General features: G+C 40.1%; 2 protein-coding genes across 3 annotated transcripts in view; one reads left to right on the forward strand and one right to left on the reverse strand.

Moving 5' to 3' along the window:
- Window positions 1-14,228, reverse strand: part of LOC114666980 (neuroendocrine protein 7B2) — a 68,713-nt gene extending 54,485 nt beyond the window's left edge. Inside the window, exons 1-2 of the mRNA XM_028822037.2 lie at window positions 14,082-14,228; window positions 6,031-6,262 (exon numbers count right to left, since the gene is read on the reverse strand). Coding sequence (XP_028677870.1) covers window positions 6,031-6,250 — 220 coding nt within the window. The 5' untranslated portion in view covers window positions 6,251-6,262; window positions 14,082-14,228. The remainder of the gene's footprint in view (window positions 1-6,030; window positions 6,263-14,081) is intronic.
- Window positions 14,229-16,764: 2,536 nt separating this feature from the next.
- arhgap11a (Rho GTPase activating protein 11A) overlaps window positions 16,765-26,148 on the forward strand; it is a 41,451-nt gene continuing 32,067 nt past the window's right edge. For both annotated transcript variants that reach the window (XM_028821451.2, XM_028821452.2), the window contains exons 1-2: window positions 16,765-17,208; window positions 22,773-22,840. In XM_028821451.2, the coding sequence (XP_028677284.2) occupies window positions 17,080-17,208; window positions 22,773-22,840 (197 nt within the window). In that variant the 5' untranslated portion in view covers window positions 16,765-17,079. The remainder of the gene's footprint in view (window positions 17,209-22,772; window positions 22,841-26,148) is intronic.

Here is a 26,148-nt window from a genome sequence, read left to right on the forward strand (position 1 = left end):
GTTTTGTGTTGGAATTGTCAGAAAAAACTGAACGTTTATGAAACAGTGAAAGTGCTTCACGTATTGCTCAATTGACAGAGTAGGAAGAGCAACAGTGGACGATATGAAGTGTGATGCCAACAAAGTTGAAAATCGTGTTGAAAATGGAAACCACTGACGGTAATGTTATTCTGTATTCTAATTTTCTTTTTAAATTCTGTTATATTATGTTTTATTAATATATTGTGACGTGCAGGCAGCTTGTGATGTGCTGTGCAGGAGCAGAAAGGGCGGAGTGCCGTATGAGTGATAGGACTGGGTGAAGGACTTCAGTTCTGTGAGGGACGGACTTGCCTCTTAGGAAATGAGTGACAGGAGAAGTTAGGAGGAAAAGGAGGGTGTGGCGGTAGGAAATTTTAAGTAGGGAGTCAGCAAACAATAAGTATAGAAAAAGACAGAACGTGAGTGGTGATTGTTTTGGAGATGTGCTCTGTAACCCAGATAACAGAGTATAAGACAGGGCACCGTTTGTTATAGAATGAAGACTCCATGGAAAACGTAGAAAACTCCAGTACCTCTGAGTTGTATTTGCTTATTATCCTGGTCATTACAATATTATATGAGTTAATTAATTTTGTTAATATAATTTGTTTTTGTAAATAAATACGACTATTCACTTTACTTATCTACCATATATCATTTTTATAGTAGCTGTTCTGTTATCTGTCTTTTCTTTTATCCATCACAGTCTCGGTCCTGAGCCCTGACAGATTATCGAGGTTTTACTGTATGCATTTTTTTTATTCAGTTAATTAAATTGTCACCCTGTAATAGACTGCCACCCTGTCCAGGGTTTCTTCCTGCCTTGTGCCCTCTGCGAGTTGGGATAGACATCAGCACCCCCCACGACCCTGTTCAGGACTAAGCGAGTTACAAAATGACTTACTAATTCAGCGTTTCTCAACCTTTAAGTATTTGTTTTCATAACAGTTTTAATCGTGCCCCCCTAACGTTTTTTTGAAACCCTAATAAAATTTATTCCTATATTTTTTGCTGCTGATACACTGCTACAAGTTTACATTTTTCCTACGAATAGCGAAATTACACCACATATAGCAACATTCGAGCCCCACAGTTTCAACCACTGTACTAATTGATATGTTAGATGGAAACTGGCGAATGTATGAGCTTATCTGAAATACATTCTGTCACGCATATACACCAGAGGGTCACCTTCCTGGCCCACCTAAGGTATGTGATACCACCCTGGGTCTGAGAGGGGGCACTGTCACGAACAGTCTTGTCAAGTTTATCCTTTAAGGCACCGAGAAACTGCCCATTGAGGCCAGCAGAGCCAGAGAAGCCACTGCTCTTCAGGTCTGGCTGATTTAAAATGAAGACTTCCTCAGAAAGTAGCATCTCCTTTGGACCTGTGAACCTGACTACCAGGAACGACTCCAGACCCGCCCTACCTAGGAACGCCACTAGAGAGCCATTATTTTTTTGCTTTGTTTTAAGTTCATTTTGCATTTTTGCTCACATTAAACGGGGTTTGCCCAGGATGGCACTGCAACTAATTTGGGACCTGCTCCGCCTTATCACTCACCCCACTACAGTTCTTTAAAATATATATTATAAAAGTCAAGTTAAATAAGCTGCATCAATTGCTTCATTTTTGAACAACTTCTTTCCTTGACTATCGCCATGAGTCAGCTGACTAAGTTAAGTGACTTTTCATTCAGTTCTGACAAAAACCATCACATCCTCGCACCACACCTCTTTCCACTGATGGTGATACACCTCAGGAATCTACGTCTGTCTTTAATGATCAGAATTGTTTTAGGCTCAACTCTCTGGAGCTCCCTGTGCGGAGTTAGCATGTTCTCTCCGTGTCCACATGGGCTTCCTCCCACAGTCCAAAGACGGACCGACTAGGCAGAATGCTGATGCTAAAGTGGCCCTAGTGTGTGTGTGGTGCGTGTTTGCTCTACGAAGGCCTGACCCCGTGTCCAGGGCATGCTCCTGTCTTCTGCCCAATGCTTGCTGGGATAGGCTCCAACTGCCAAGCAAGTCTGCTCAGAATAGGCAGGTTTAGAAAATGGATGGATGGAGTATTCTTTTAGCAATCCGTTAGTTTCCCACTTATCTCTTTCAGTAATTTTCATGTGAGAAATGTGGCTGAAATTAAACAAAAACACTAACTTTAATTTATGCTATGGCCATTGTTAGTTGTCTTTTTAAGACTCTGCTGTCGTTATGATGATAATCGTCTCCCTGGGTCTCAGTAAAGTATTGATTTTCTAATGAGGGTCCTCACTCCAGGAAGCTTGAGAACCCCTGCTCTGGCTCATCTGAAGACTGTGAGCATGTAAGGGGACTGGTCCAGGTACACGCTGACATGGCGGTTTCACATCCCAGACTCAGCACTGTCTGCATGTTGTTTGCATGTTTCTCCTGTGCACTTGTGGACTTTATCCCACATCCCAAAGACGTTTAGATTAGGTTGACTGATGGGTCTAAATGCTGACCCATTTTGGTATGTGGACAGACTTTCTGTTTTTGACTAAAAAATAGATACAGGAATGCTAAGGACACTCACACAGTTAGCCTCGCTAATCCAGGGTGAAATTCTTAATAAGACGACAGGCCGTTTTATTTTCCGGCTCACCACTGCCTGCGCCTTTTTGAATTATTGATACTCAGCTATTGAGGCCTTTAACTGCACACCTAAGGCAAAGTGACTCTCTTTTTAATCTAACAGCGCCCTCTGCTGGCTTCCTTAGTTTTGACTCTGCCTATGTCGCTTACAGTATTTCTCGCTCTCCTGGTTGTTGATTGTTGGAGACACTGGAGTGGAAACTGCCGGAGGGTCTTGTGCTCCATTGTGCCCTTTTTTTTTTTTAAAACAAAAAAAAAAAAAAACAACACCAGACGTGTGCCCCTGGATTTACGTCAGAAGATGGAGGTAACAACGTCAATGGTCTGGCTGGCCTTCTCTTGAGGGATTGTCACAGGTATTACGTGTGAAACGTCAGTGAGGCTCAGTGTGAAGACGCTGGATGGCTTTACTGGTTGGGCGTCATTTCGGTTGACTCACAGCTCCTTTTCTTTCTCGTTTCTAAAGGGTTTGCATGACAGTTCACTTGTTTCCAGTCCCTCTGTACTTGGATGACTTGTTGATTTTGGCCTAAATCCTTTCAGCTAACTCTCCTCTTTATTTCTCCACTGGCTTGTTCGCCATGTAAACGTTTCCCTGTGAAGATCCTGGATATGATCAGAGGGTCACAGAACCTGAGAAGGGCTGCCAAAGATGGTGTGAAAGTGAACTCCTGGAGCCAGCATGGCCACCCAGACAGGCAGAGGTCACCAAGTGAGGCCTTCTCAGAGAACTTCTTCAGGCGGCCCCTTTAGGTACACAGGTAACCCTTATTGTGTGGCTGGGAACAGCGGGTTCGTGTTGTTACTGTGTGCTCTAGATCAGTGTGTCTCAACATATTCCCATGTGTGGGGGGGTCCCCCTTGATGAATCGAGCTCAGTCATCAGAGAGGGGTTGGAATGAGCACAATGGTCAGAGCGGCAACCCATTACGGACAAAAGTATCTTGCAGCCCACCAACGACAGCCCCCAGTGGCTGAGAAACACTGCTCTAGATAAATCACTTCCTCCTTGTATTGCCGAAAATAAAATCGGGGTTTCAAGTCAGTGGGTGCGTTCACAGGAATCATTTTTGTACAGGCACAGCTTTATGTTTAAAGTGAAATGACAACAGGATTTTACCAGGGTGGTTCCAGTTAACCTCCCCCCCACCCCCCCCCCAAAACATTCTGAGGATGTTAATTTTTAGCACCACGTACCCCACCTGTAATGTACTAATAGGATAGGGCAGCTTTTTTTTTCAAAATGTTGACCACTGTGAACATCTGCCACTCCAAATTCTCCCATATTCCAGTTTGGCTTTGGAAACATCCTGCCACCCAACTTATCATCATTTCATTTCCATACCCTTTAGCACTATTTGGGAGTTCTTGGAACTATCATTGATTTCAGCAGCTTTGGGCAGCACAGGGCAGGAACCAACACTGGACCAGGCACCAGTCTGTGACAGAGTACGGTGACACACAGAGAGCTCTGTTTCCATGGACTAATGCCAGCACCAGGGTGGTATAGAATCTTGACATTTGTGTAACAGTTAGGTCCTAATGATGATGGATAAGCACATCAACACTACAGACTTGGCTCAAACAAAACACAAGACAGAGGGAAATAAAATGTTATCGGTAACACTAATGTGCCCTTTTGTCCACTAGTGGGCAGCGTGTGCCAAACTCATGAGGCTACTGGATGGAACAGCTAGTGGGGAACTCCCAGTATATCACAGTGGTATGGGGAACAAGCAGGAACATTAATGCTGAATTCCATTTACCTCAGAAGTTCGAGCTGGGAATGAGTTCAGACCCGAGTTGACCGTGTTCCAGTAAAATAGTCGGAAAACCAATATAGACACATCCAGAAAAACCTTTGTTGTGCTTGCTGCATCAGGATAAATAGCAGCTGATAACACCTTACTCAGTATTTTGTGTATCCAAACAGCATAGCAACATGTCCACAGGTGGACAGCTCTGTGTGTGCGGCTGATTTAAGAGACACAAATAGACTAAAGTGCTACTAAACAGTACAATACGACAGGTGGAGTGGTGGCTCTGAGGCTAGAGATCTGCACTGGCAATCGGAAGGTTGCTGATTCGAATCCCGTAAATGCCAATAGGGACTCTGTTGGGCCCTTGAGCAAGGCCCTTAACCTGCAATTGCTGAGCGCTTTAAGTAGTGAGAAAAGTGCTATATAAATGCAAAGAGTTATTATTAGCTTTCGCTAAACTTTGAGGTGCACGTCGCCATTTTGGATTGACGTCATGACCTGAAGTCAGACAAACTCGGACTTGACAGATCGACCAGCCCCGAGTTCCCAAGTTGCAAATCCTACTTAAGGGGGCCGTTCGAGTTGAAAATTCCAACTTCCCATTTCAAATGGAATGCCGCATTAGTACCACTAGGGGAAGCTAGTGATGGGAGGATGAAGCCCCATCAAGCTTCTCTCTAAATTTGCTAAAAGCTTCTCAGCTTTGACATCTACTGGTTTACAGAAATCATTGCAACCAGGTAGCCAGCATCTTACAAGCCTGTGTTTGTGAACTCTATGTGTGTTCCTTTTGATTTTATGATAGTCGTGCTGTCATTAAAATCCACCTAAGCATCTGTGTATCTCTGTATCTGTGTATATATTGGTTGCTATGTATCTTGTCATTCCAACAGATGGCACATCACAAACATTGGTAGTAATAAAATACATTGTATGTGTCAATGGTGCACTTCTAGGTTTACCACTGAGGTCTATGTTGACCATTTAGATTTCAGCTCCTCTTAGATGGGTAGCACAGTTAGTGGCGCAGTAAATGTACATTTTAGTATTGCCAACAAGTTTCTACAATAGAAAATGTTTAAATGTAATGTCCTAAAGATATCATTTGTTGCCATTCTGAATATTGTAGCACCGCACAGGGGGTGCTGGAGCCTATCCCAGCAAGCACAGAGTGTAAGACAGGAACAAACTCTGGACATGGTACCAGTGTATCGCAGGGTGAACACACACACACACGCCTTGGCCAATTTAGCTTTGGCAATTTGTTTCAAATTATGAAAGGAATGAATTAGTATGGTGGATCCAGGCTGTGGCTTTAAAAAAAAAAATCTTCAACAAGAACATGTGGAAGTGTGTTAGAAAGGTTTTGTGCACAGAGAGAACCTCAGACATATGGAATAAGTGACCAAGTCGTTTGACTGAGGGGACCTGCAGCTCTTGATTTTGGAGAATCTAGCGGAAATGTGATTGGTGGGTTTGTTGCGCTTAATGGCCTGCTCTCATCAAACTGTGTTAAAGTTCATTCTCTAGAATACCAGTATATACTCTCGAAAGGCAATGACTTTCAAACAAGAGAAGTGTGTCCCTCAACCATAGGAATGGTGACAGTTTTTGTTCAAGATAATAGAATTACCTTCAATGCTCTGTGGTCCAACAAGATTCGTAGCCTGATGAGCGGGGTACTCCACCCTGGGCCGAGCTATACCCAGCTGTTCCATGACTCCATGCAGCAGTCGCTGAATATCAGCCTCAGATACTTGGTCTGGGGAACGTATGCTGTGACTGGACACCAGCGCCCATCCACTTGCTATGATAAGCAGGAGGCCACGATGAAGACCAGTGAGGGAGCCCATAGTGAAGGAAATCTGTAAGAAAAAGGTAAAGCCAGCCGGTCATACCACTGTAGTCATTGCAATGCTCAGACAATGGCTGTAAGGCTACTGAATGGTCAGTCATTCTTATCCATTCTGGGTGTCCCTTTGTTCCAAGATGACTCTCTGAACTCAGAAAGGAAAGACAGTTGATTCTTTGCCCTTTCTTTGGAATACACAGACTTTATTACTGTATGGATTGTACAACCGCAGGTTCAAAAAAAGTGGGACAGTATGGAAAATGCTCATAAAAACAAAAAGGAGTGGTTTGGAAATTCTATCCACCCTGCACTATTGAAAGCACTACAGTGACGCAGTATTTGATGGTTTTACCATTTTTTTTTTTAACATACACACTCATGTCAAATGTGATGATCCTGCTCCAAAATATTTTGGACAATCAAGAGTTTCCCACTGTGCCACGTCACCATTTCTTTTAACAACATGTATGAAGGATTTGGGCGCTGAGGACACAAGTTGCTTAAATGGAGACAGCAGACGTTTCCCCCTCCATCCATTAGGCAGGCCTTCAGCTGCTCAATTGCCAAATTTTGCACTTCATAATGTGCCACGCGGTCAGGACTGCTTATGCCAGCCATGCATTTGTAATCCGGGCAGCATGTGCTTTGGCTTTCTACATTAATGACAGACATGCAAGCGTGATTGAAGTGTTTAAAATTATGAAGGGAATTAGTCCAGTGGGTCGAGACAGTTATTTTGAAATGAGTTCATCAAGAACACAGGGACACAGTTGCAAACTTGTTAAGGGTAAATTTCACACAAACATTAGGAAGTTTTTCTTTACACAAAGAACGACAGACACTTGGAATAAGAAGGATGGTAGACAGTAAGACCTTAGAGACTTTCAAAACTCGACTTGATGTTTTTTTGGAAGAAATAAGTGGATGGGACTGGCGAACTTTGTTGGGCTGAATGGCCTGTTCTTGTCCAGAGTGTTCTAACGTTCTAATGTACCTATGCCATGGGCACTTTCACACTGCCATGGCATGACAGAGGCTGGCTTTTGGAGAAACAGCAGAATATCCCGGCACTCTTCTCAGGAGATTTTCTCCATGGTCTCGCCAAGCAACCTCAAGACATTAGTCCATAAAATCATATCCTATTAGTAGCAAGGAATGACTGCATGCGATTGGCCACCTGAATTCCCAGTGTCGTAAAAGGCCAGAAAATCAGCCAGGGTATGACCACCTGTGACGCATGAGAAGAAACCCAGGCAGACACAGGAAGGTGGGGCACATGCTCTGCAGACAATGACGAGACATAGAATTCAGACCCTGTGCCACCATACTTATGCAGAGTTGGCATGGAAGAGTGTTCAAAATGTGGAATTACTCACAGGGCTAGTACCCAGTAAATAAAAAGATCACTTTGCCTGACCCAGCATGGATGAATGTTGATTATTCCATTGTTTTATCCACCCTTCCCTTACTACATTAGCAGAAGCTGGCAGTAAAGGGCTAATGCCAGTTAACCACCACATACAAGAAAGTGAATGGCCTCGTTTGTGTGCCAGAATACAAAATGAACGAATGACAGAATGGAACGGTAGAAGGATGCAAGATGAACCTTTTCAGTTTCAGCCTACCACCGCCATCTCCCACTCAATAATTCGTCCAAGAGTGTTGTCAGGAAACTCGTGAGGAGGAAGTCTGTCCTCATCTATCCTCGTCAGTTGTGTTCACCCCCCAAAAATGGCCAGGTCGGATTAACTGGTGTCCCTAAATAAACCCCAGTGTGTAACCATACTGTATGGAGAAGACAGTCTACTTTGGAACCCAAGGTTTGGACCCTGGGGGTCCCCGTGTTTTTTTTTTTTTTGTTCCTGTTAGCTACAGTTTGCACACTGAAATGTCTATTTGAATCCTCTACTGCGACAGGAAATCAAAGACACACACAGTCGCACCGGAGTAATGGCAGAGCACCTGGTGTGATTCATTTGTAACTCTTCATTTGCAATCGTTTTGCATAAAATGAAAACCAATCTCACTAAAGGCTTTCCAAATCATTTGCAGTTGTATGTAAAATCCAAAGGTGGCGTATTTTAATAATAAGGGGACACAACATATTCTGGACACAGTCTTTGTTATTTTCAGTAAGAAACACAAATATGTTGTAACAGAGCATCCCATCCAGGATGGATGGCCGCAAGGCTTTTTTAAAGGAAGACTGCGTGTGGACGGGCATCCCGACCAGGCTGGTTAGTGGGACCTTTCCCATTAAAATGGATGGACAGGGGGAGTCTGCTTCCCAGGGCCATTTGTTTCCCCAGTACCCTGGATGGTGACATCCCTCTGACACTTATCCCTTTCAGTCACCCGCAGGACTGCATGGGAGTTGTAGTTTTGGTGGGCAGCCCTGTTGGGGTCCTTTTTTGCTGCTAGCAGGATCTGTCCTGTCATGGGGAGCTTCTGCCTGACCCGGAAGTGTTTCCTGGATGCAGTGTGATAAAGCCGGAGGTACTTCACTTCACCCAAGGGGTCAGAGTCAGGCGGAAGAGGTGACAACGCTTGCTGGGAGGTGTGGAAGGAGTATAAGGAATGATAAACGTCAGTTCTATTTGACTTGTGCTGTAAAAGGTGAACATTAAACAATTGTATTTGAACCCGTGACTGTGTTGGTGAAGTTATGTCTGAGGTTTGGGATGTTGTTGCTCCCCCTAGTGGTCACAATGTTAATATTTGCAAACTTGACAAAGAATTGTATGATGTTGAAGAACGTGGATGCCAGAGGTCAAATTTTCTTTAGGATCTGCACAAACATATTCTGTTCTCCTCTCTTCCATTCCTTTGAATTACTACAACTAGAGGATTTAGGAACCTGATATGTGAATCTTACATCCATCCATGCATTCCTTTAAAACAGGGCAAATGAAAGACAGGAATACTGCTTGGCCAAAGCGCCACTGCGTCTCTCTACACGCTCATTCAGAGTAGGGTTGCGCAGTTAAAAAGCACATTTTTAAACAGTACGGTGCCAGCATTTCAGAATTTTCTGAACTGGAAGTTGACATCAGATTTCCTTTCAATCCCATCACCCCCTCCACGTGACACTCGCTATTGTAATTGAGGAAAAACGTCTGTTTCATAGACTTCACAAAATGAAATGACATGCTTTAACATGATTGAAACTTCATGGGCGACAACCCCCCACTGCTTTGATGCAATCAGGACTTCACGGGCGACCCTTATGGTTTGACGTGATTGGAACTTTATGGGGGACCCCCTTCTTATTGGTTCAACACAATCAGGATTCTACAGGACCCCCGCCAATTATTGCTTTTACACAATCAGGACTTCTCAGGGGACCCTAATTGCTTCAACACAATTGGGACTACACAGATATCAAAAGGGAATTGGTGTGCAGCGCAACACACAAGGGGGCCAAGCAATTGTGCAGTGCCCCAGGGAGACTAGAGGAAGACGTTAGGGGGTTGGAGTTTTCTGTTATTTGCTTTGGAACGGTTTTGGCACCAGCAATGAGGCCTGAAAGTCAAAACTGTAGCACCGATCCAGCAGTAATTCAGACACACGTGTTGACTTGTACTTGGCTGGCTAAGAGAGGCCAGTCAGCCTAACATGCACATCTTTTAGGATATGGCAGAAAGCCACACAGAGAAGTGGTGAGCACACAGGCTCCACATGGACACTGGCCAGGGTGGGGTTCACACACATTTGTCAAGTACCCAGGGCAGTACTCTTCCAACACTATATAAATACATCCTCCTCAATAAAAGGATAAGTGTCTGTGTGCCTGTCTGTACGTCTTTCTAGTTTCTATGTCTCTGTCATTCTAACAGATGGCACACCACAAACATTAACACTGCTTTTACGAATCCCATACCAAATGGCATATAACAGAGACATACGCATTACATGGTCCACTGCAGTCGTGAACGTTGAGGTCTACATTAATCACCTGTCTTAGATGTGTAGCACAGCTAGTGTGTATATAAAGTGTCACAGTCTCAACGCCTCTCTGTGAGGAACACGTAGGTAGCAAATATGAAACCAGGGGCAAAGGACAAGGAACTTCAGAAGCCGCTGGAGCACTTTCTTCTGTCTTTTTTATAAGAGGAACTAGAAAAGTGTGCCCCATAAGGGGACCACGAGTCCCAGGGATTCCTCCAAACCTGGTGAGGCCATCCCTTCCAGTCACACGACCAAAGGGTATTATAAAAGAGAACCATAACAAAGAAGGTCAGGGAAGGTCAGTTCACCACTAACCACAACATATAAATGAATACCACATAGTGCAACCAAGAGTCCATGAGGACCTTCCACACTACTGAACAGCCTGTTTCAAATAATATGCTGAAGATGGAACTGAGTTATAAAGAGAAACGTGGGTGACAACTGGACCAGTGAAGACATACTGCATAACTTAACTTTCAATATGGGACCCTAAAGCCTTGACACAACAGCACCAACATTAGTCACGGGTTCCAGTAATCTCAAACGTTTAACAATATCTTTACAGAGTTTCATCAAAAACACATTACTCTTTCTCTCTGTCTCTTCCAGGCAAGGCCTCACCACCTCCTCCTGACTCCAAATCCCAGATTGAGATAGGGGAGCCAGGGGGGCCAGAGTACTTCCAGGGCCAGAATATCACACGAATGAAGCAATTATGGGTCTGGCAGAAGCCCCCCAAATTAGGGACCACCATTCCCTGCCGCTCTCCCTGGCAGTACCCACGGGATCAGTACGCCTTGCAGGTGTGTTCATGGGAGCACCGGCCCAGAAATGTAGCCCCCAAGAGTGGAGGGCTGTCTCTGTCATCCATCCTTTTCGTAGTCCCTTCTGGGAACATCCATCCTGTCTGGGACATCAGTCCAGTGTTGCCTCCCATTACGATACGATACGATTAGATAAACTTTATTAATCTCATGGGGAAATTTACACTCATACAGCAGCAGAAAAATAAAAAACAAAGATCCAGAGTCACGGAACAGACAATACAATCAATCAATAGAGGGGTAAAGAAAAAACTGATATTGTGCAGAAACAGCAAATTAAAGTGTACAGATATTCAGTCTGAGATGCCAGGAGGAAGTACTGCATCACCTGATAGCAGGGTGCAGAAAAGACCCCCAGAGGCACCTCTAAGCCAAACATGGAGGAATGAGCCTGTGGCGCCTCCTGGAGGAGATGGAGGGGATTGTTACAACTTTTATGCTTTATTTCCTACAGGGTGCCACTATTTTGAGCTGTTTGTTGCCGGGAACAATGCTTGGTGGTACGATGGAAGACGCAACAGGTGACCTCTCTGTTATAAAATCGTGATATGCCATCCACCTTTTCCAGGTTTCTGGATATAAAAACAAATGTCTGTAAAGTAGTCAATATTTAGAAATCTCTAAAATTTTAAGATTCTTTTATGTGTTGGGCTTTGGTTGTAAGATTCTTTTGGTTAGTTTTAGTTTTGACCTCAGCCCACTTGACTCTGATCTTCTCTCTCAACTCCCCGTTGATGTCACTTCTCATTTGGTGTCAGTACTTGTGACAAGGCTGTTTAAAAGGTATCCCCAGTGGCTGGGCTGGCAACTCTTTCAAAGAGTTTGTGTTTTGGTTGTCTGGGCGCTGCCAACACTCACAATGCAGTTTTTAAATTGATTTTAATTGCATCACATTTAGCATAGTCGGCAGTGCAGGCTCTTTGGTTGACTCCCATGCCCAGTCCTTGTCTGTGCCACAGTTGTGTTTTCCCTCCTACATGCCCAAAGACGACAAGGTCGGGTAACTGGTGTCCCTAAATAAGCCCCAGTATGTCAACATATGGACAAGATAGTCTACTTTGGTACCCAAAATTTGGACCCTCAGTATTTGTTTTTTGTTTTCCTGTGTGCTACAGTTTGCAAACCAGTGCCACCTGCTGGCTTAGAGAAGTATAACACTCAAACAGAATAAAGCCAGACTAGCAGACAAAATGAGCAGAGCTTAACGTGACTTACCCTGGCAATGCCTTCTATCTTCTGTTATGTAAAATGGAGTGTCGAGTACTTTTGCAGGGGGTGTTGGGTGAACTTTGATCGAGAGTGGAAGTGCAGCACAACACAAAGGAGAAGCAAAGGGTTTGTCAGCTTTTCTTGTAATTTAAGCTCTATGAACTGTCCACCTTGAAGTATGAGGACGAGTCAGACATGACAGTGTTCACAGTTACAACCCAGCAAGGGAGTTAACACAATTCTGGAATCCAATCGGACCCCAAAAAAGAACAAATTCCCAACTCACGAGACCTTGATAGACTGGCAGTGTGGGTGACGTCTGGGACAGCTAGCAATAATCAACAGGGTCACCATTTAAAAAATACATAAACCTTTACTCCCTTTACTTAACCCATTCTGCAAATATAAACGGGCAACACCTGGCATTTCAGCTATATATAAAAGCAACTCACGAGTGCACTTCAATGCAAATATTATTATAAAGAGTGCTTTATAACAGACATGATCAAGAAATTCCACTTACACAAGGTGGATACCATATGTGCAACAAATCAGGAAAAAGAGTGTTCATTGTTATCAAATGTTTAATAACAAAACATGTCATGGGAGATGGGCAGAGGGCTGGAGGAAATAAAATTGTCTACCTTTCCATGATCAGAACCGGCTAACTCCACGCAGTATTAAGGAATATGGACTGAGCAACTGAGAGGGCAGCTCCAAATCGAATCAGTCTTTTCTTTGTAAAACAAAATAAATAAATAATTTTAAAGGCCTTTGGAATTTGCATAACAAGGCGCTCTGCAAACGTAGGCAACAAAACAGAAAATAAACAGAATCGTCATGAGACTTCGAAAGCAGACCTGACGGGGCCTCGTTTACTGGCTTTCTACTAAACAGACTAAACGGAGTCCATTTCCCAAAGCCGCTCGCACACCTTCATGCTCAGGTGCCGAATGGGTTGATGTTCGCACCATATCTCCACTCATCCAGGCGGTCATTTCCTTACCCGCTTATCCAGGTTGAGGGTCGCGGAGCGCTGGTGTGGGGTCTACCTCTAGAGGGCTGGGCACCGGCGGCAACCAACCGCGGACAAACTCACGAATGCTGGGCCATATTTGACTTGCAATAATGCATAACGGCCAGGATGTTAAAATTCGCCAGCATGTAAAACCTCTGCTAAGAATGTGAAAATAAGGCGTAAAACAGAAGAAGGAAAATGTCAGGTTCAGAGGTGGGACTGGACCTCCTCTTCTGACGCACAAATTCAGATCATTTAATAAATGCGATTAGATAGATAGATAGATAGATAGATAGATAGATAGATAGATAGATAGATAGATAGACGGGCTTACATATATTCTAAATGAAAAGAATAAGAAAAATCTCAAATACAGAGCAAACCCATAAAGCCTTCGGTGACCGTCACATAAAAATTGATGTTACATAAGCACTGCGAATAAAAAAGAAAAAAATGGATTGACATCAAATAAATAAGACAGCCCATTTTCAAGATTCGTATTTTGCTCATTTCAGGCAACATCCGGTTAAGGTAAACAATCGATTGTCTTTCGTAATGCGTATAGTAGAAATCTGATCTTCCGCATCTTGGCAGCAGCAGCCATGGACGAAAGGAGTGACGCTCGTCTGCACCTCAACACATTCCCAGCAGCATTTCTTCCTTACCGTTTAACATCAGATCGTTTAATTGAAACGCACACTCTAACATACTAACGAAATATAAGGTGTGTATGTGTCTGCGTCTGTTAACAAAGGGACGCGTCTCCTGACATAACGGTTTTCTCCTTCACGGGTAGCACCATGTCATACAAAGGCAAACGTTCATTTTACCTGCTGTATGAAAAACGAAGTCGTCTGCTCCCTGCCGGATCCCCACAGCTGAAGAAGAGCAGCTGGCAGGATGGCGGATGGATGCTGTCAGTCGGGAGGAGCACAGGGCAGCTCTGAAAAATTGATCAGTTCCCGTGGTTTCCATAGCAATTTTTTTTTGCTTTGCTTTAATTGGCCTCTGGCCTGGCGGGGCGTGGCTACCAGTGTACTCAGGTGCGTCCTGGGCCTCTCAGAAAGAAACGAGGCTAAGTAAATCATCCAGCCAACTGAACCCCCTTAATCCGCTATCTATCTATCTATCTATCTATCTATCTATCTATCTATCTATCTATCTATCTATCATACTGTATCTTCCTATCATATAGTGTCTCATACCCATTTATCTATTTTATAGTCACTTTCCTATCTATTTATTATATGGTCTGTCAGTCATTTTCTAACCTGCTTAGCCCTGAATAAGGCTGTGTAGGCTAACCCAGCCAACATAGGGAGCAAAACAGAAATAAACACAAGGCAAACACACACTCACACCAGGGCCAACTTAGTGTTGCCACTCTATCTAACCTGCATGTCTCTGGACCCGGATGACGCCGATGCAAACATGGGGAGAACTGAACACTGGCCTCCTTACTGCAAGGAAGTAACGCTACCATTGCATCACCATGCCGCCCTATTGCAGTATATAGTGCCTAATCTATCTCATATAGTGCCTTTCCTATCTATCTATCTATCTATCTATCTATCTATCTATCTATCTATCTATCTATCTATCTATCTATCTATCTATCTATCTATCTATCTATCTATCTATCTATCTATCTATCTACGTATATACTGTACATATACAAATAGTGTATGTATGCATTTAGAGGCTTAAGTTAATGGATGACTGAAAATTTATATTTTCAGTGTACTGAAAATATAAACTAGCTTCTTTTTTCATCAGTATACACAGTAAATATGTAATGTATATTTCTGTACTTGATATATATTTATATACACAGATATATCTTCATATACTGTATACACACATACACACATGGCATATAGGTTTGTATGGTCTGTATTTTCTGTCACATGTCCAGAGTACTTCATGAGACAATCAACAAGCATCACATTGCCACATCTTTTTTTGACCTAGAAAATCTCAAAATGTATGTCACCTACAGATGAGAATAAGGACATTGACATTATGGTTGGAGTACTTTGTTATGCCCTGATTTGCCTTTTTACCCAGATAAAGTCAGTTTATTAATCTGAAACAGAAAGCCTGCCCCAGTGCCAAAATGGGCCAGTTTAGAGCCACCAAGCAACCTAAACTCGATGTCCTTGGAATGAGGGACAAATCCCACAACTGCAAAGAAAATGTGCAAATGCCATGCAGAAAGTGAAACAGGACTATCTGCCGTCTGTCCTATAATAATAATAATAATAATATATAACATAAGACACAATACCAGATAAAGGTTTGGGGCACCAGACAGACAGACACATTGAAAGTTAATGAAGATGTTTCCAGATGCGAGTCCATTACAGAGACGTGGCCTTTACAAAGGTTGCTGACCAGACATATATACATTACATGGTGCATTGTGGATGTTAACATTGAGGTTTACATTAATTACTCAGATTTCAGCCTGTCTTAGATGTGTAGCACAGCTAGTATACAGTATATATATCTATATCTATATCTATATCTATATATATATATATATATATATATATATATATATATATATATACTCTATAGTGTCACAGTTCCGCCACCTCTCTGTGAGGATCAAGCAGGTAGCAAAGGGAAAAACAGGGGGAAAGGACAAGGAACTTCAGAACCCCCGGCGCACCTTCTTCTGTCTTTTTATAACAGGACACAGTAAAATGATAAGTGCCTGTGTGTCTGTGTATCCATCTGGTTATCGTGTCTCTAATATTTCAACAGATGGCACATCACAAGCATTTGCAGTAATAAAATTCATTGCATTTGGGACACTGTACAATGGTGGCTGACCCTGCCGTGCCACCTCAGGGATTAATAATGTATATCAAATTTAAAAAAAAAAATCAAATGTCATTCCAACAGATGGCACATCACAAAAATGAACACTGATTACTTTGATTTCAACTTATTTTTAGATGGTTAGAAGAGCTATCAACCCTAATAAAATAATAAGTATCTGTGTCTCTGTCATTCCAACAAATAGTGCATCGCAAACATTAGCACTGGTTTTACAAATCCCATACCAAACGACATATCACAGAGAAATATGGATGGCATAGTGCACTGACAACATTAACACTGAGGTCTACGCTGATTACTTTTGATTTCAACTTGTCTTAGATGGGTAGCTCAGTTAGTGCAAGTAGTAAATCAGGGACAGGTATAAAGCAGGAAAAAGGGCCAAAACTTTATTTTTGATATTGTAATAAATGTAACAATCAGATGAGTGCAAAATCACATAGGCCTATGTAGGAATTTAACTTTTGTTCAGATATCACAGTCATCAAATATTAATTAAATATTTTTAATGGCTAATATTACACTGTGGTAAAAAGGTGATTTGTAACTGAATGTTTAGGGGCCAAATTTATCATCAAACCACGCCTACAAATGTAAAGGATCCGTTTTGTTTTTTTTAAACACATCACATCAGGCGCTCTATGGCCACCTCCTTGGGGCCTGAGACATTTGAACAGCTACTGGCCAATCAGAAGACAGGACTGAGGTGGCCGCCAACGTTTGACGACGTCGTCATGTCGCTTGTTGGTTTTAGAATGTTTCTATGATAAAATCTGTTTGCGAGAAAGGGCTGGGAAAGTAAACGAGTGGAAAGTAGAGATGTGTATAGAAGACAGGTTGTGAAGTTCGAATCAGTGAATGTCTACGGGAGACGAGAGAAGGCTGGAAGACGCTACAGTAGGAAGCGCTGGCAGTGCGGATTAATCGGGGTGTAAAGTTACCATCTATCAGTTAGCATAGCATTAGAGCAGGGTTTAGAGAATGAAGAAAGTGTCTGACAAATGTGTCATATCTTTGGCCATAATCCAGTACCTGCGGACCTATGGGATTAAAGTGAAAAACTGTGGAAAAGTCCGGAGCAGCGCTAACAAGACAACGGCTAGCGAAGGGGTGAGTAACTGAGCGGAGCGCAGTCAGACCTCCTTGTTGTTAAATTCTGCAGACCCTTTGTGAGACGCGACAGCTGCTGTCTTTACTGTCGCACAAAAAGCTATTGTCCAGAGCTTGGCCCACTTCACTTTCTATTCTTTTAAAATGTCTGACTATTAAACAGGCCGTCCTCGATGCTGTCTGTTTAGAACGGAATTTCTTTAATGCCAAACACGTCGACGTTGGAGAGTAAAATTAGCGAGTTCTCAAATATTAGGAATCTTAACTGGGGAAAACATTATCCGGATATGCATATATCAATTGAAAGTCTGAATATATATTTTGTGCAGACTTTTGCATGTTTCTCATTCCTCCGGTAGAAGAGGCTAACAAAGTGACTCGTGTTTAAGTGATCTTACCTTCAGCCTCCCGTCATCTCTACAGTATTCGGTACCTTATAGACGCGTTAATGCATTTGTATTTAATGCGTTTTTTCAGCATTAGTGGCTTATCGGTGGCTATGAATACAGTATAGTGGATTTACTTCATTATTTTATCGTAAAATTGTGTAATCGGATATTTGTATTTTTTAAAATTCTCAAAACGCATTTGTCATGTCAAAAAAAATACCTTTCAGTTTTTGTTTATAGTACTAGGGTGTTTACATCTTGCCTGAGTTGCCTCGAAAGCTTGCATATTGTAATCTTTTTAGTTAGCCAATAAAAGGTGTCATTTTGCTTAGTTTTTGTTTAGAGTTTTACTACAAGAAGTAGTTTCTTTTTATACTGAGTTCAATTTTACTGAAATAAATGCTTTTGTTACTGCTTTATTCCCGGACTAAACGTTCTGTGCACACCTTCAGCTTCCCCACATTTAATTGTGCACTGTGACGTACTTTGTTAACTAAAGTGTTTTCGGTGTCGCACACTCACATCCACTATTAAACCAACTGAGTTAGTTTCATTTCATCCATCCAGTTTCTGATTCTCCTATCCAACTCAAGATATGCAGCACTTGTTTACATGTAATGAATTTATTTATATGGCCAACTAAAATAACAGTCATCGCTAGATGTTTTATAAATTCGGCTAAAACAAATTCAAACACTGATACTACTGTATTTACGACTATATTTAAAAAATTTGATTTTTAACAGAATAAAACAGCAGTCAATATTATTATAGATTATTAAAAGCACAATGAAATCACTGGAACAGGCCAAAACTTTGTCTTTTGTGAATATATAATTACATTGCTTTATTGAAAAGCATGTAGCGTTTTTATAAAGATTGATTAAATGCTGAAGTTTTATTAATACAGTATCCTTACTTAGTTATCCCAACGATAACTCACAATAAGAAAAAGGACAATGTAAATGAACAGATCAATTGATTTTTACAAAGTAACAGTGCAGTGTTCTGTGCTATACAGAAAATAAGTGATATAGGCCATATACTGACATACACTTAGAAACAAAACTTACTTGTTAAACTTCATTCAGGTACAGTATCACAATCCTCATCTCTTTGGAGATACCACTTGAAGAGATCTGTACAGTATGTGATCCTTCTGTTTGTGGGTCTGACTTTGAACTTCAAGCCCTGAGGTTGTGGGCTCAAATCCTGCTAGTGTCACCTCACTGTCTATGCTCTAATTTGAAAAACAAAAGAAATTAAACCAATTTTATCTAAAATGTTGTAAATTTCATTGGACAAGTAATAATAAGTAGATAGATGGATAGATACTTTATTAATCCCAATGGGAAATTCACAATGTAAATGTATAATAATATAACTTGTCCATTGCCATTGTTTTGCATTTCAATAGTTTGGGATTTGTAAAATATAGTGGCTTTGTCCCCAATACACACAGAAGGAAGCCTTCCAAGACTGGCATGTGTGTGTTTTGTTTTTGGTAATGGCTTTAAATGCTGTAATTGGATCTAGTAGATACAATGTGCAAAACAGCATTCCTTCTCAGAGTATTTACTGTATCTGTTCATGCAAAATATTACTTTATTGTAGGCACCCAGTTTTAAAAATGAAAAGCAGTTACATGCATTTTTTAAATATTTTAACAAAAGTCACAGTAGTAGAAAAATCAGTAATGCCAAAAGATCAATCTGTCAATCTACAGCTTTTTGCTGTGTATTGTTCGCTCATCAGTGCTCCCAGTGTTTAGAGATTTAGAACATTGAAACAATGCTCTTTGTAGTAGTAGTATCATTACTTACAAGATAATTGAAACTATTTCAATACAGAACTTAAGAGTTTCACTGTCTTGTGTACACATGACAATATTGACTCTATTTAATACATTAAGAAGGCCAATTTTATAACTACATTTTAAAATCATTTTTGTTAAATTTTATGGCAGAAACACCTGGATTATTTTGTGTGTGTGCATATGCTTGTTACATTTGTAAATTCCCAGCCTCCATTTCCTACTGGACTACTAAGTGCTGTCTTGGGAACTCAAGGGTGAGGTGCTAAGTGTGAAAACAGATGGTTCTTGGGATTTCTTTGTAATTGAGAAAAACACCATTAGCACTCAAGCTCCGAATCAATTATTAATTAACAATGAAATTCCCTCTGCTGAATGTCTTTAAATATGGTATAGTAAGCCTTTTGTTTAATTTAAAGTTCAAACTGAGATCTGAAAGCATGATGAGCAATATTTTTATTTTAGCAAAATTAATGTACTCGGTGTATATTCCTTAACAGCCTGATTGGAGCAAGATCTTTGCCATTATCTTTAAAACTAACGTTAAACAAATATGACCCAAATGCCATGTTTACTAAAAAAGTGGTGTGCCTGTAAGAGCATGTTTGTTACCGTACTTTTTCCAGACTCTTAAGTAAAAAAATGATGATGTGTATCATGTAACATGTTTTTTATTATTTAAAATAGATTGCAGAAAAACCTATTAGTAGTTCTTGCATACTGAAATTTTTGTGGCAGAAAGTAGAGAAGGTGAATGGAGAAAGACCCCATTGCAAACACTGACTGAAACAAAGCAATGCGAACATCAGACCAGTTGCTCTATCAATTGCTCACTCTTAAAGGGTGGACCGTCAACCTTAATTGACATGTTGAAACTAAAGAGGTACCTTTAGTATTACCTGATATTTCAGATTTTTAGGCCTTAAAACAAAAGGGACGTTTCATCATCTGTATCCTTATTTCACCTTCATGTGATTGCAGCATTTTAGCCCAGACTCCTTCAGAGTGGCCAGTGTTAGATCTTTAATAAATGAAGAGAGTTACATGTGGTGACTCTGGATATGCTCCTACATTCTAAGGTAAAAACACTAGTACTTCTTAAACATGACTTCAGTGACAAATTTTCCTGACTTTCAATACACAGAGCCTTAATTTGTTAGAAATTCAATGCTTGAGGTGTCCCAATCCCTCCTAACCCATTAACAGCTGTGTTTGGTGTTCTTCCAGATGGACTTAAAGTGGAGAAGGTCAAACAAACTGTGATTGCCTTTACTACACTATTGGCACATAGACTTATCTTGCTCAACTGGAAGAATCCTAACTCTCCCCTTTTTAAGTCAATGGGTAACTGATGTTATATATTATTTGAAATTGGGAAAAAATAAAATTCTCACTTAGAGGATCTGTGCAGAACTTTTCCAAAACCTGGCAGGATCTAATCGATAACATTTTAGAATAAGCTTTTAAAGCACTGAGGAAGCAAATTCTCTCCCCATTTTCTTTTTCTTCTCCATTTATCTATATTGACACATCAATTTATCTATTTATTTATTTTTACTAGGTTTAAGTTTTATTCTGCTGCCCATGCTCTCTTTCTCAGGGGTGGGGCTTGATTTGTTTTCGATCCTATTCTTGTAAAATTGATCTATTTGTATGGAATGTTGTGTGATATCAATAAAATTTAAAAAAAAAAAAATTCAATGCTTGTATTCCACCCAAGAAGTGCGTCAATCACTTAGCTTTTCCACTAAAAGGCAGCATTTTGTGATCCTGATCGTCCGTCTCTGTTCAATCTCTAGAATGTAGTTGAATGCCTTGCACTCTGTGTTTGCTTATCAGATTGTTTTCCACATGTTCCCAAGCTGGGTAACTTTATTCCCTATTTTAGTCCATTGGAATCAAGGCAGACACAAGCTTTTAATTTTGCAGTTTACATTTTGAAGCACCCACATTCACTCAGAGTTTTATCTATAAAATTTGCATCAGTAGGTGGTATTGGTTGTGGGTTGGTTTTAGTAGTTTGAAGGGGGTCCCTTCTAGAGTGGTGGCTTTGATAAATAAGTAAATGTAGTAGCGATAAATAATGTAAAGAATGTCTTTTTGCACCATGGAAGAATATATCCATCCATCCATCCATCCATTTTCCAACCCGCAATTTAATTTATCGTAAGTTTTAGACTGAAGCAGTGACATTTAAGGATTAACATAACGCATAAACATGATCAACAGCACTGCACTGTAAACAAACACCAGGGACACTCTGCTTGGCGCGTGCTTCCTTCAGAATTAATGTAAGTTGCTTCAAGATTAGATGCTACCTTGTCTTTGCAGCACCTTCTGCCCTCAGGATTACTGGGCAGGTAATCAGAATTACTGGGTGGCATACCTGTGGATTTCGGCAGTAGGTGAAAAGCTGCACATGGGGCAAGTGTTTAAATCGGTATTCTGTATTTTAATATGAACTGATTTGCTCCACGTAGAGTACACAGAAAATTGATTTAATTAGCAAGATCAAGGAAAGTGCGTTTAGCATGACAGATTGAAAAGAATACAAAAACATTTTGAATCTCCAGCACTTAATAAACTTGTCCTGGCTATTACCTCAGGTTGTCACTTGTATTTACAGTATTCCAGCATGATGTATTCACTGTCATGGGTGAAATAAGAGGAGCCAGGTCGCCGTTGTGGAGGCCATAACTAACCTGACAAGAAAGTAATCCTCACCTAAAAATATCCAGTTTAGAAAAGTGTCCATCTCTCAGGTGATGATGGTCCCACGTGGGTAATTGCCCCTGTTAAATATTTGTTGCTTAAGTCATAATATGTTTGTATTTTTTCAGTCTGGAGGGGGAACAATAACACATTCAGTGCCATAACTAAGTAATTTCTACACATTCAGGAGATATAGATGTCTGCTTTCTGCCTCTTTTAATACTTCATTGTGCCCTGATGTCCATGTTTTTAACCCAAAATACAAGTTCACTTCAGCTGATGCATGTAATTTTCTTCAAATTAGCTTCCAGATCATTTTTACTATTACCAAATTGCTACCTTTGTGTATTCATTTTGAATTGTGATAGCTCTTCTATGTAAATTTCTGCCTTAAATGCTGAAAAGGCAAATTTGCTGACTATATTGAACAGAACAGTACCAAGTGAATTGATGCATTAATATAATTTATATTGAACAATTCCTTAAGTTCTCTATAAATCAAAACTTCTTTACTGCATTTCTGACAGCATGCCATTACTAGGCCCTTAGTAAAACACAATATTTATGAAGTATACTGGAAATCCTAAAGGTTCAATGATTTGACTTTATTTTAGAAAAATGTGATGATTTTTTTTTCCCTCCTTTTTTAGGGAAAAACCTTTGGAACATTGCTGCATTGTTTACCTCACCAATTGACAGAATATGGTTTCGTTCCATGGTGAGTTGAATAATATGAACAAGAATTATTTTCTAGCACTCTTTAAGCTTTGCTTCTGGATTTGGTGCTGGTATTCAGGTTAATCTATTTATCTCTTGATTATACAGATGTAAACTGTTGTAAGAACATCAGTGAAAAATAAAATACCTGGAAATCAATATCTTGTTTTGTGACACTCAGTAGAAGTTTTGTTAGCACTGTTCTAACTTCATATTTCCAGTTAATCAAGTGTGACAAATGATAGAATTATAACACACATCTTCTTAGCTTTTGTCTTGTGTGTTTGAGATGGTGCAAATGAGTAAGGCAGGTTATAAGCTAACTGGTAATTTGTTGTCCATCCATCTGTTAGTCTTTTGAAACAGTAATTATCAGCAGATAAGATTTACATTGATCATTTGTTTAAATCATAAGTTGACTTAAAATCAGTAGTATGCTCAGCAAGCAATTAGCATTAATCCCTATCAAAATGATTATAGAGTATTACCTGTGTCTTGGATTTATTTAAAATAAATGTTCTTAAGTTGTTCATAAAGGGTTAATTTTATATATGTGTATATGTATGTAACGTAAGTGTGTGTGTTTAAAATCATTGTTTCAGAAGATATACTTGAGCAAACTCGGCAAACTCACCATTGTACTTGCACCACTATAACTAGTCAGAGATTCCTAAGCTTATATTCACGTAGATAAGAAAGATGGCTGAAAAGTTTTAAATCATCCTGTAGGCTGCAAAAAGTTACTGAGCAAGTTAGAAACTGAAAATACTCATTACATAATCCTAACTACACCTGTTTTTAGGCAAGGCTAAAGGAAATTCTTTGTTTTATAATGATATGACTATACATATGTATGAAACTGATTATCTATAAAGATATAGAAACATAGTAAAGAAATACATGAAGCATAAATACATACATACATAAAGCAAAAAATACATAAAGTGTGACTGAGATCTTAGTGGCAGCTTTTAAGTTTGTTTTGTATCTAATGGGTCCTGTTTACAGCATCCCTTGCTCATTGTTTATACTACCAGTCCATCGGGGTTTTTGTCGTCTGTCCTTTTCTGCTAATTCAGTGTTCATGGCACTGTTCTTCAAATTTGTAGGATGCTTGTGACACTAACCACAAGATCTATGCAGAAGGCACAACTTCAAATTACTTTCTAAAATTTATTTTCAATTTACAAGTACATTATATTAACACAATACTTTAGATTTGAAAATGAGTATTGAAAAACAGTGGGCATGTACATGGTAGAGTTGGCTTTAATGTAGCAGATATGCAGAATGTGAATTGGCAATTTCTGCAGATCACCTGAAATATACAACACTGAGACCTGTATATATGTTGTAAGCTGGGTGATCAATGCATCTGTCAAATATAATAATAATAATGTAATAATAATAATTAGCCCTTCTTTTTAATGAAATGTTTTTGTGTTTGGTTTCACTTGTACTGAAGCATAAGCATGTAGTGAACACCCAGGAGATGATATAACAATATAAGCTCTGCTCTGGTAAATATACTGTAAATCTGCCACAAATATAAAATTACATATCTTGGAACTTAAAATAATTTCAGGCAGTGCAAGTAACAACCAACTGTTATAACTATTACTGTGCTTCAGAATGGCCAGTAGCAGCAAATAACTGATTAACTTGTATTGTATGTTTACTGTGCATAGTTTATTATTAAGAGCTCATAAAAATACAAATTAGACCTCTCCTCATTATTAAAGTATTTTCTTTAGCAAATGTTTTCTTTCTTCTGTACTTGAAAAAGTTTAGCTGGTTCAAGGTAAGTTAGGTATACACCTAAATCAATAATCATGACAGTGGAGATTGGCAATATGTTGCCTGGTGATTAACACAAAGAAGTTAGAATTTCACTGTACTCTGTACAAGCAACAACAACTCTATTGACCAAAAAAAAAAAAAAAACTACTACTAATAATAATAATGACCCTGTAAGGGTGTGTGTCATGGTAAAGGTTGCGGTACAGGCTGGACACATTATCTCAAGTCATAATCTTTATCAAAGCATCTAAGCACCCCAATATCAATGCCACATAAACGAGTACGCCTTGATGTTTTTCAGATAACATATTTAATTACTGCCCATAATTATTTTAATTAGGATATTCATGGATGTATTTGTGCCCTGTCCAGCAAATTGTTCCTGCCTTGTGCCTAATGCTCGTTGGGATAGGCTCCAGCCCTCCCGTTACCCTACTTGGGATTAAGCCATCTTAGAGCAACATGGTATGATTGATGTACTTGCATTTTCTGATTGATGTCTGCCATGGTATACAGAGATGTATCCTCAGTATGTATTTTCACTGTTTTCATCAAATTGTAACCATGTTTCTGAATAACAACACACTCTTTCTAAAACCTCAGTGAGTGCCAACAATTTAGTGTTCACCAGTTTCATTTTAGCAATGAATATGGCTTTTTATCAGCCCTGCTGCTGAGATCTTGTTTATGTAAGAATATGGTGTACAGTGTTTTTGTGGTGTGGATTTTTTTTTTTATTATTTTAAAAAGCAGAAATGTGTGTGGAAAATTGAAACAGCAGTTTACATTATCCCCATTGTAAAACAGATATAAATAAAGAGAGCTAGTTTCATTGAAATTTTATTTATTTTTGGCTATATCAATGACAATCGGGTATAAATTAAGCTGCCTGTTTTTCTTATTAGAGCTGTGTATATTGTTCTTGGGTGTTCATTTTTTAGTCGGGTTTAGACACCACTCTAAAGACTGGAACAGTTGATATAACACAATCCTTAAGATCCAAGTTCTCCTTTGTTATGAGCTACAGGGTAGGTATTGCAAGCTAGCAGTTTCTGCTCAGGATTTTCATCATGTTAATGTACCCCTTAGTCACTTATCCTTCCTGAGACAGTGGCAGCAGCATCAGGACTTCAATTCTAGACTTTTGTATCACACAGTAACCTTAGCCACTGTACCAAAGGAGTTCTCCTATGATGCATCTGGATAAACTGCTGCTTGTTGATTTGGAAGCCCCAGATTTGAAGCTAGCTTCTTTGTGTGAGTTGTTTTCCCTGAGTAATGTATAGCTTGTGACGTCTGGGGTGTTGGCAATGAGGCAGAGAGAGTGTGAGTTTGCCTCATGCTGTTTAAAATGTTACCTTCCCAGTTGCAGTTAATGAAAGGCCTGCCTACTCACTTGGGTGGGAGTTCTTTAGCCCAGCGTGATAAACTATTGCTTACTGACTCTGTGTCCCTGGGTTTGAATCCAACCAGCTTCTCTGTGTGAGGACAAGAAATGAAGTGTTGCAG

Source organism: Erpetoichthys calabaricus, chromosome 16 (assembly GCF_900747795.2).
Source record: "Erpetoichthys calabaricus chromosome 16, fErpCal1.3, whole genome shotgun sequence".
NCBI lineage: Eukaryota > Metazoa > Chordata > Cladistia > Polypteriformes > Polypteridae > Erpetoichthys > Erpetoichthys calabaricus.